At 51.0% G+C, this 10,855-nt stretch overlaps 1 protein-coding gene across 3 annotated transcripts; it reads right to left on the reverse strand.

Annotated features, from left to right (window-relative positions):
• Positions 1 to 3,534: 3,534 nt before the first annotated feature.
• On the reverse strand, positions 3,535 to 9,560 carry Arl2 (ARF like GTPase 2). Of its 3 annotated transcripts, none has more exons than XM_090347420.1 (6): positions 9,479 to 9,560; positions 9,080 to 9,204; positions 6,018 to 6,128; positions 5,769 to 5,931; positions 4,369 to 4,449; positions 3,535 to 3,977 (listed from the first exon to the last, which is right to left on the reverse strand). In XM_090347420.1, the coding sequence occupies exons 2-6, from the start codon at positions 9,142 to 9,144 to the stop codon at positions 3,843 to 3,845; spliced, it is 555 nt and encodes a 184-aa protein (XP_090203546.1). In that variant the 5' UTR covers positions 9,145 to 9,204; positions 9,479 to 9,560; the 3' UTR covers positions 3,535 to 3,842. The 3 variants fall into 3 exon arrangements, with proteins under 3 accessions (XP_090203546.1, XP_090203547.1, XP_090203549.1); XM_090347421.1 differs by lacking the exons at positions 9,080 to 9,204; positions 9,479 to 9,560 and adding exons at positions 7,579 to 7,631; positions 7,846 to 8,102; XM_090347423.1 differs by lacking the exons at positions 5,769 to 5,931; positions 9,479 to 9,560 and having other exon boundaries at positions 9,080 to 9,443.
• Positions 9,561 to 10,855: the final 1,295 nt, after the last annotated feature.

The raw sequence follows: 10,855 nt of genomic DNA on the forward strand, positions 1-10,855 counted from the left end.
GCCCCTCCGGTTCCGGCCGCCGCCAGCCGCGGCTCGCCCGGGCCTGCGCCCTCCTCTACCCGCCCACGGAGCTGGGCGGCCGTCACCGCGGCGGTCGCGGCGCCGCCCAGGACCCGGCCGGGGCCCAGGGAGCGTCTGAAAAGTTCCCGAGCGCTGGGAAAGCGTACACCTGGGCGGGGGATTGTTGAGGGAGGTCCTGGCCTTCCTCACCTGTGAGGGCGACCGCCCGCACCGACTCTGAGCCGAGGAAGCCCTCTGGCTCCCAACCCGTGTGTGTCACACGTGTGTGTGTGTGTGTGTGTGTGTGTGTGTGTGTGTGTGTAGTAGGGTTTGAACTGAAGTTGCTGCACTTGCTAGGCAACCTATCTCTTGAGCCACACCTTCAACCCCTCACAAAAAAATGTATTTTTTATATTCACATAACTATGTATTTACGTAAGTAGCTAGCGTTACAGTATGAACCACTGTGCCGGTGAGTCTCAGGGTTTTGGTTTTCTTTTTTTTAATCAGTCCTGGAGGTGAACTTGAGCACTCTACCACTTCCGGTTTTCTGGCGGCTTAATTGGAGATGAGTCTCATGGACGTTCACGCCCAAGCTGGCTTTTGAACCCAGATCACAGGCTTGGGCCTCCAGTGCCCGGCCCTCAGTTCCCAATCTCTAGAATGGGGATGTTTATGAGAATCTATCGTAGCTGCCTTTTGCTCAAGACTAACACTCAAGGCTAACAACTTTTTCTGTTTATGTGGTACTGAAGAATCAAACCCAGGGCTTCATGACATGCTAGCTCTACCACTGAGCCACCTTTCCAGCCTTGCCCAATTTTTTGTTGAGATGGGGGGAGGAGGGTGGGTTTCCTGAACTTTTTTGTGTTACTGGCCTCCAGCCTCTATCCTCCCGATTTCTGCCCCCAAGTAGCTAAGATAGGAAGAATAACGCTCCTGTGCCACCCACCCCCTTTAGGCTTTGATGTAGTATTGGGTTTCACCTAACTAGTGTGGGTGCAAACCTGTTGGTAAAAGGCAGCTACGACTTTCAGCCAGGAGTGTATCCTAGTGGTTGAGTGCTTGCCTAGTGTGCACAAAACCATGGGTTCGATTCCTAGGTACCACATATACAGAAAAGGCTGAAAGTGGTGCTGTGGCTCAAGTGGTTGAGTTCTAGCCTTGAGAAAAAAGCCCAAGGACAGTGCTGAGGCTGTGAGTTCAAGTGGCAAAGCAGCAGCAGCAGCAGCAGCAGCTCAGGGACAGTGCTCAAGTTCCAGGACTGGCAAAGAAAGAAAAAAATAAAGAGGCAAGCTAGGCATAATGGCACATTCCTGGCATCCGAGCTTTACCAGGAATCTTAACCAGGAGGATCACATCCAGGCTGACCTGGGCAGAAACTGAGACCCTGTCTGCAAAAAAACAGCAGAAGGTATGGCTCAAGTGGGAGTGCACATACTGAGGAACACTGAGGTCCTGAGTTACAATCTCAGTACCACTAAAAAGCCTTGAAAAGCCAAAGTGCGAAAGACATACTTACCAATACAATGCCGTCATCACTGAAAGATAAGGAATGGATTGGGAGCTGGCTGTAAAATATAGACCTTAGCCAGGCCCTGGTGGCTCACTCTAATCATATATGTGTGTATATATATATATATATATATATATATATATATATATATATAGCCAGTCCTGGGCCTTGAACTCAGGGACCTGGCCACTGTCCTTGAGCTTTGTCAAGGTTAGTGCCCTACGTCTTGAGCCACAGCATCACTTCCCACCTTTTCTGTGTATTTAGTACCAAAGAATTGAACCTAGAGCTTCATTCATGTTAGGCAAGCACTCTACCACTAGCCCAAACTCCTCATCCAACAATTACATATATTTCTAAAAAACAAAAACAAAAACCAGATCATGGGACTAGGTGCTAAGGACTCATACCTCTAATCCTAGAAACTCAGGTCACATGTGATCTGAGAATCATGGTTCAAAGCTCGATGAAGCAGATTAAGTCTGAGAGATTTGCATCTCTAATGAGTAAAAAGTTGAAAGAGTTGTGACTCAAGTAGTAGCCTTGAGCAAAGAAGCTCAGGCCCTGAGATCAAGCCCCATCACCCACAAAAAAAAAAAAAAAAAAAAAAATCTTAAACAAAAAACAAAGGTCAGTGTATGAGCAGAATGGATTCCACTGGGCTGCCCTACAAGGAGTCAATTGTTGAGGAAATGAGCGTCTACATCAGGAGAGCTGGCAGCAATCCACTCAGCAGTAGTGTGATTCTAGTTGGTTGGAAGGACAGCTGGAGAAAGGGCTATTATGCCTTAGATGCCGGCTTTTTGCTGGTTAATTAGAGCTAAATGTTTCATGGACTTTCCTGTCCAGGCTGATTTTGAACCACGATCCTCATATACTCAAATCTCCTGAATAGCTAGGATTTCAGTGGGAGCCACCTCTGCCCAACACTGAAGCAAGTCTTTTTTTTTTTTTTTTTTCCTAGTCCTAGTGCTTGAACTCAACTCAGGGCCTGGGCACTGTCTTTGGGCTTTCTCAAGGTTAGAGCTCTACCCTTGAGCCACAGCACCACTTCTAGCTTTTCCTGTGTATGTGGTACCAAGGAATTGAACCCAAGGCTTTGTGCATGCTAGGCAAGCACTCTACACTAGGCCATGCTCCCTGCCTCCCCACCGCAGTTGTTTTTGTTTTTTTTTTGTCCATTGTGGACCTTACTCAATTTTCTTAGCCTTTGAATTTCATCAGAAAAATGACAGCAAGTCAGGTGCACACTTTCATGGGAAGATGGGGGATGGCATGTGCTGGGTTCAGATTCCAACTTCCCTTTTCTGGCTGGGTGGGATGGCTCCTGCTGGTCTGTGTTCCATGTACTGGACTGTGGGGAGAACTCACCACAGAACCCCGCTTTGAAGAGCCAGCAGTACAGCAGGGTGGCCCTGCCATCCAACACCTCACCTTTGACCGTGGTTATTGCCCTGGGGACCATCTTCCTCTCTACTACCTAGAAGTCCTCATTCTGTTACTTCATTTCCAACCTCTTTTGGTTTGTTTTTCCTTTAGTAGTGGGGTTTGAACTCAGAACCTTGCTCTTGGAAGGCAGGCATGCTTAACCCTGTTATGTCTCCAGCCTTATTTTATTTTTCCCTTCTGGTTATTTATTTATTGTATCATCTTGGGGCTTGAACTCAGGACCTAAGCTTGGGCTTTCTCAAGACCTAGTGCTCTACCACTTGAGCCACAGCACCGTTTCTGGATTTTTCTATGTATGTGGTACTAAGGAATTGAAACCCAGTCTTCATGTATGCTAGGCAAGCACTCTACCACTAGGCCAAACCCTCCACCTCAGTTATTTTCGATAGGGTCTAGTTTCTGGCTGGACATGACTCTTAAGTATTCATCACTAGCTAATAGGCAGGCGCTGAGCCCTGTGGAAAGGTCTTGGAAGCTTTTCTTCTAGGCTGGCCTCCAGCTGCAATCCTCCCCGTGTCAGACTCCCAAGTCGTCATGATTACAGCTGCGAGCCACCAGTGCAAGCCAGGAACTGGAGAAGGGGTGCTTTATTCTCACCACTGAGCAGAGAATGAGGCCCAGGGCCTCTGTAGCAGCAGGCAGCCCCTCCCAGCCCGGCCCTGTCCTCTGGATACCACAGCCGCAGCCTTCAACAGGGCTGGAGTGACAGGAGTTGCGATGACGGCCACGGTGGTGTTCTGCCCGGGAGGGCGGCAGTGGGCATGGGTAGCAGCAGCAGGTGATGGGGTGGGAGTGTTAGTCTAGCAGGCTTAGTCAGCCTGCCCCGCTCCCACCCCAGTGGTGTCTGGACTTTGAGCTGGGGGACATCCAGGGTGGCTCAGTCAGCGGTGAAGATACGGCTGGAGATGTCATCCAGGAGCCAGTCGATGCCAGGCAGCAGGTCCTCCCCGGAGAAGGCGCTGCAGCTCTGGACACGCCAGTGGTGCGTACGGATGGAGTCGAGGTCTAGGGCCTAGAGACAGAGAATAACAGTTAACATGAGGCATGAGCTAGACAGGCCTCAATTTAAATCTTGGCTTGTCTACCTGCTGGCCGTGTGGCATCTAACCTCTCCGATTCTGCTGCACCATCTATAAAATGAGAGTCATTCCTCCTGGATGAAGTGGTTGTGAGAATGAAATAAACTCATGTCTGTGCAGAATGCCCTCTGACAAGGAAGCACTCCCTGCAGACTGACTATCTGTACCCTGTAACTCAGTATGTCTGCAACTCAGCGTCCCCAGGCTGTAGGCCACATTACAGACCTCATTAATCTCCCAATGTCCAGTGCTTTTATAATTATGAAGTAGATCTTGGTTCATGCTCCTTTTTCTAGGCAAGCCTGCCCCGAGTCCTGGACTCACCTCCTGAATGGCATTAGAGGACAGTGCGCCTGGCAGGTCCTGCTTGTTGGCAAAGATGAGGAGGGTCGCTCCGGCTAGGCGCTGGGAGAGACAAGGTAGAGAGGAGGTGAGCACTCTAAAGACAACCTGACCTCTCTTCTGTTGGCTCAGAGCCTCTGGGGTCAAACATCAGTGGTTAGGATCGGGACAAGGCCTGGGCAGCAGGAGAGGCCAAGGTGAGGCAGGGCAGAGTGGACAGAGCAACTGGGCCCCATCTGATCTTTTTTCTGAGTATGTCGTATCGAGGAATTGAACCCAGGGCTTCATGCATGCTAGGCAAGCACTGTACCACTAGGCCACACTCATGGCCCCATAATAGTAATTCTTGGTGTTATTTTCTTGGGATTTTGTTGTTGTTCTTTTGTCTGTGAAACATATCTGGCCTTAACTATGTAGTCCAGGCTGGCTTCAAACTCACAATCCTCTTGCCTAAGCGTCTTGGGATTAGGAGCCATGTCTGGCTCTTAATTTCTTTGTTCAGCAGGTATGCCATGCTTCTGTGAGACACAACGTTAGGAAAACAACATAGGTACCAGCAGAAGCATCTGTGCTATCTTTGCAACTTTTCTATACATCGGACATTTCATTTAAAAAACAGAGTTTTAGGGTTTGAGGACGTAGCTAAGTATGAAGTACTTGCCTAAGATGAAAAAGTTCCTGAGTTCAAACAAATCAATAAGCATAGTGAAGCATGACGGGAGGCTGAGGCCAGGAGGACTGAGTTCATGGTCAGCCTGGGCTAGCGAGCAAAGCCAGCTCTTTTTTTTGTCAGATGTGAGGCTCGAACTCTAGGCCTGGGTGCTGTCCCTCAGCTCTTCAGCTCAAGGCTACTGCCCTATCCCTTGAGCCATAGTGCTACTTCTGGTTTTCTAGTGATTAATTGGAGATAAGTGTTTCTTTAGTGCCTAGGCTGGCTTTGAACTAAGATCTTCAGACTTCAGCCTCCTAAGTAGCTAGGATTACAGCTGGAGCCATCTGTTTAAAAAAAAATAAAAAGCAAGAAAAGAAAGCTGGGTGCTGGTGGTTCGTGACTATAATTCTAGCTACTCAGGGGCTGAGATCTGAGAGGACCACAGTTCAAAGCCAGCCAAGGCAGGAAAGTCTGGAAGACTCTTCTCTCCAATTAAGCAGCAGAAAACCAGACGTGGCTCTAAGTGGTAGAACACTACTAGCCTTGAGTAAAAGAGCTCAGGGACAGATCCCAGGCTCAGGGTTCAAACCCCACAACTGACAAAAACCAAACTGATCTTGGTATCACAGATGCCTGTGGGACTCATCTGTGCAATTTAATTCTTGCAGCAAGTCTTAGCTGAACACCTATTACATGCGGGCTACCAGCCCACACCGCCAGGCCTGCGCACCTCCTCTACCAGAAGGCTCTGGAGCTCCCGCCGGCAGTCCTGCATACGCTGGCGGTCAGCGCTGTCCACCACCCAGATGAGGCCATCTGTGCTTTCAAAGTAGTTTCGCCAGTACGAACGCAGGGACTTCTGGCCGCCCACGTCCCAGATGTTCAGCTTGAAGCTGGGCAAGAAAGAGCCAGCAGAAAATCAGCCACCTAGAGCCCCCAGCGGTCCAACCTGGTCAGTGCAGGGAGGGCCCCAGCTCACCCTCGATGCTCCAGGGTTTTGATGTTGAAGCCTAAGGTCGGAGAGATGGTATCCACATCTTCCCCGTTGAACTTCTTGAGGATGGTGGTCTTGCCAGCATTGTCCAGGCCGCTGGGGCATTTGGTTAAGGAGAAATTCCTGTGCTGAGCTGGTGATGCCAACAATGCTCCTTCCTTAGAGGCTAATAATTCCCCACCATATACAAAAAGTTGAGTTGAAGCTGCATACTGGTGGCTCACACCTGTAATCCTAGCTACTCAGGAGGCTAAGATCTGTGGATCATGGTTTGAAGCCAGCCTGGTCAAACACACCCAAGAGCCTCTTATTCCCAATAAACCAGCAAAAAGTGCTGTGCTGGTGCTATAGCTCAAGTGGTATAGCAACAGGCTTGAGGGAACAAGCTAAGAGTGAAAGGCTCTGAGTTCAAGTCCCTGAGTCCAAGTCACAGTTCTGGCACAAAAACAAATAAAATAAAAATTTAAGGTGCCAGGAGTTTGGCCTAGTGGTAGAGTGCTTGCCTAGCATGCACAAGGTCCTGGGTTCCATTCCTCGGTACCATATACATAGAAAAAACTGGAAGTGGTGCTGTGGTTCAAGGAGTATAACTCTATCCTTGAGAAAACTCAAGGACAGTGCTTAGGTCCTGAGTTCAAGCCTCAGGACTGGCAAAAATAAATAATTTTTTTTAAAAAAAAGTTGAAGCCAGGAGCTGGTGGCTTATGCCTGTAATCCAGTTAGCTACTCAGGAAGCTGAGATCTGAGGATCTCTGAAGCAAGCTCAGCCAGATATGAGATGCTTATTTTCAATTAACCACTAAAAAAACCAAAAGTGGTGCTGCAGCTCAAAGTGGTAGAATGCTAACCTTGAGCAAAAGAGCTCAAGGACAAGGGCCGGGAGCATGGCCTGGTGGTAGTGTGTGCCTCCTAGCATGCATGAAAGCTCTGAGTTCAATTCCCTGGAACCATATACACAGAAAAAGCTAGAAGTGGCACTGTGGCTCAAGTGGCAGAGTGCTGGCCTTGAGCAAAAAGTGTCCAAGGCCCTGAGCTCAAGCCCCATGACTGACAAAAAAAAGTTGAGCTGAACACAGTGGCTAAGATGGAAATAGCAAAATAATAATTTCTATCATCTCTGATGAACAAAGCAATGGAATTCATGTAGCAAATATTAGCTGAACACCTAATAAGCGCCAGGGTCTCTTCAGATGTTAGAAGACAAACTTTCTGTCCTAATGGAGTTTACACTCTGGTGGGAAGCCTGTGATAGACTGCAAACCTAAGGGCTTGGTTCAAGATCAAGCCTGAAATCCTACCTACTTGAGAGACAGTCATGGAAAATGGAAGGTTAAGGCCAGACTGTTGAAGGACTAAGGGAAAAACAAATATCTGGAGGTAAATGCCTTCATGTTTTTGGATGTTCCGCATCCTCTTCTGTAAAGTAAATCTCTACAGAGGAGAGGGAGGAACTTCCTCCCCTCCTTTCAACCCTTGAGCTCCTGTAGCCTGAATGGGATTAGAAGAGGGAGGGCAGATCTAGCACTCAGGCCCTCCTCCTGCTTACCTAGTCTGGTCTAGAACTGGTGACATGGGGGCAAGAGTGTTGCTCCTGAGGTTCAGTCTTAGTTCTTTTTTTTTTTTTTTTCGCCAGTCCTGGGCTTGAGCTCAGGGCCTGAGCACTGTCCTTGGGTTTTCTCAAGACTAGAGCTCTACCACTTGAGCCTCAGCACCACTTCTGGCTTTTTTCTATGTATGTGGTACCGAGGAATCGAACCCGGGTCTTCATGCATGCCAGGCAAGCACTTTAACCACTAGGCCAAACTCCCGGCCCCAGTCTTAGTTCTTGAAAGTTGGCTTTATCCTGGTCCTTCTAATGTCAGCATCATCTATGTGTTCTTCGTGGATCAACGCAGGTGATAGGACTGGGCGAGGGCTTGTCTAGCATTTGTGAAGACCTAGGTTCAATTCCTCATTACCACATAAACGGAGAATACCAGAAGTGATGCTGTGGCTCAAGTAGTAGATCGCTAACCCTTAAGCAAAAGAAGCTCAGGGATAATGTCCGGGTCCTGAGTTCAAACCCCAGGACTGGCCCCCCCCCCAAAAAAAGGAACCATTAGTTCTTATGAGGTAGTTCCAGTCACTCACCTCTCCTCTAACCACATTGCCTTCTTTATGTCCCCATGAACCTGATAGGAATGCCTTGGACAGCTTTTCCTGGAATACCTATATGGCTCAACCTTCGTGCCCTCATATCTTCTATCCAGCTGTCATTTAGTGATTTTTATTATTTTATTTTTTAACGTGTTGGTTATTGGGGCTTGAACTCAGGGCCTCATGCTCTTGGTTTAGCTTTTTTTGCTCAAGGCTGGTGCTCTACCACTTGAGCCACACTGCTCCTGTTTCTCTGGTTCATTGGACTCTTGGATCTGTCTGCCTGAGCTGGGCTTCCAGCCTCCATCCTCGGATCTCAGGCTTCTGAGTAGCGAGGCTGTAGCGAGGGCCTGTGGATTGCAGTCTACAAGCCTGGTACAGCCGCAGGGCAAAAGCGCGCAGGCGCCGGCGAGCTCACAGGCGGTCGGGGAGGGGGGGGTCCTCGGGCCTACAAGCAAGTGGGGGCGCAGGCACGAGGGACTGCCGAGCCGGGACCCGAGGTCGAGCCCGCAACCGGGGGTCTGCACCCGCGGCCCCGACACACCCCGCAGGCTCCGGGGTTCCGGCCTAGGGGGCGGGGCCGGCATCCCGGAGTAGGGGAGGACGAGAACCCCCGCTCGGACCGGATCGGCAGAGGGTGACGTCGGGGTCACCTCCGGGCCCCGCTCCACCGAGTCCCGGAGACGCTCCGCCCGCAGGGCGCCTCCGGGCCCACGCCGCAGGCGTCCGGGAGCGGTGGTGCGGCCCCGGCGGCCCCGGCCCGGAGGATCGGCACGGCCGCGTGCGTGACGCACAATGGGCAGTTGACCCGGGCCGAACGGCTGCGCTCCCGCGCCCGGCAGGGGGCGCCCGGCGCCGCCCCCCCCGGCAGGGCCCCCCTACCCTCGCGGCTCCGGCTTCCGGGAGGATACAGCATGAGCAGTCTCAGCTCCCGCTCCTTCTGCTTCATCTTCTTCAGAATGGTCAGAAGCCCCATGGTCCCGTAACCCCCTCCCGGCTGCCGTGTCTTGTAGGCCCGGGACGCCGTTCTCGGTTCCTATTGGCCGGCACATCCATGGACCGCACAGCTTATTGGTCGGCGCCGTGTTTGGTCCCGCCCACTCAGCCACGTGACTCGGAAGCCTCCCGCCGGAGCCGCAGCCGTGGTCCCCGGCCGCCGCGGCGACCCCAGCTTTAACCCGTCGCCTCCCAGCCCTGCCACCCGACGCCTCGGAGGGAATGGGAACTGGAAGCTCCTGAGTCGTATCTTGGCTAGGGTTTCAGGCTGGACCCCGAACGGGGTGGGGGGGCGCGGGGTGCTGACTGCTCACCTGGCGGCCGTCGAAGGCCCTGTGTCCCGAAGCGGGGCGGGGGGAGCCCCGCTGAGCGGGGCCTCGGCGTCCCCCTAGGTCGGCAGTGACGCGGCGGGCCTCCCCCCGTCCCCGGCTCCGTCAGGGGCGGCAGTGCCCCCTGGAGGCCGGCTCCGGGCGTGCGGGCCTGCGCGCCTGGGTGAGGGTGCCGGCGGGAGCGTGCAGGCGCGTGTGCGCACGCGCGCGCGGCCTTGGGCTCCTGTAGAACAGCCGCGGGGGCTGGGCTCGGGACGGTGGGTCGAAGCCAGCCTGGGGAGGAAAAGCCTGTGAGAATGGAGCCGTGGCTCGAGTAGCAAGCCCCCGCTGCCCACATGCATGGCTTTGCTCTAGGGCCTGGGCACGGTCCCTCTGAGCACTGTTGTACATGACTACAAAACTCTGCCGGCTCTCTCTGGGCTTCATGCACGCTAGGCGGGCGCTCTGCCTCCAGGCCACATCCCCAGGCCCTTCCTCCCTCCCTTGCCTCTCCTCCGGGGTCTGTGATAGTAAGCAAATTTCAATTCCTTTCTTTCTTTTTTAGGGTACTAGATTGGAGCTCAGAACTTCACACTTGCTAAGCAGACACTGTACTAATTAAGGCATACCTACCAGCCCATTTTTGCTTTGAGGTTATTTTTCAGAGAGAGTCTCACACCAAATCCTCCAGCCTAGATCGGATGACTGATTCTCAACCATGCCTGGCTTTCATGGAGATGGAGGTTCTGACCTGGTCTCACATCTTCATGATCTCCCTCCAACTCTGGAGTACTTAGGATTATATGCATGGTCTCATTTTAATTAAAAAAAAAACAAACAATAACTGGAAGAATACTATTTTTTTTTTTTGGTCGTGAGACTTGAACTCTGGGCCTGGGCGTTGTCCCTGAGCTCTTCAGCTCAAGGCTAGCACTCTACCACTTGAGCCATAACACCACTTCTGGTTTTCTGATGGTTAACTGGAGATAAGAGTCTCACCACTTTTGTGCCTGAGCTAGCTTTAATATGTGATCCTCAGATCTCAGCCTCCTGAGTAGCTAGGATTACAGGTATGGACCATTGGCACCCAGCTAAAAAATTTTAAAACAATGGAATAAAGTCCTTTAGTGGAATATGAAATTAATGTTCCTCAAGTAGGTTGAATGACATATGAATGACCTATATTTGGTCATTTTTGATTATAAAGATAGCAGCTTCATAAGGTTCAGATTAATAGTATTAACAAACGTTGAGTGAACAGAACAACTTTTAAGAAAGTAGTGTTTGGTTCAGTATCTATATGAATGAATATGAATATACTTCTCAGTGTGGGATACTCACAAAGTTTGAAAATCATTGAAATTAAAATGTTAATTCTGGGGA

This window comes from Megascapheus bottae, chromosome 16 (assembly GCF_031878675.1).
Source record: "Megascapheus bottae isolate mThoBot1 chromosome 16, mThoBot2.hap1, whole genome shotgun sequence".
NCBI lineage: Eukaryota > Metazoa > Chordata > Mammalia > Rodentia > Geomyidae > Megascapheus > Megascapheus bottae.

What these genes read in the sequence shown, in the direction of transcription:
- Arl2 (XM_090347420.1), bottom strand. Translation starts at nt 9,144, where the DNA reads ATGGGGCTTCTGACCATTCTGAAGAAGATGAAGCAGAAGGAGCGGGAG. An exon ending in GAGCTGAGACTGCTCATGCT is followed by an intron (nt 6,129 to 9,079) that starts GTATCCTCCCGG and finishes CAAATGCCCCAG; the next exon opens with CGGCCTGGACAATGCTGGCA. An exon ending in AAAACCCTGGAGCATCGAGG is followed by an intron (nt 5,932 to 6,017) that starts GTGAGCTGGGGC and finishes TTTCTTGCCCAG; the next exon opens with CTTCAAGCTGAACATCTGGG.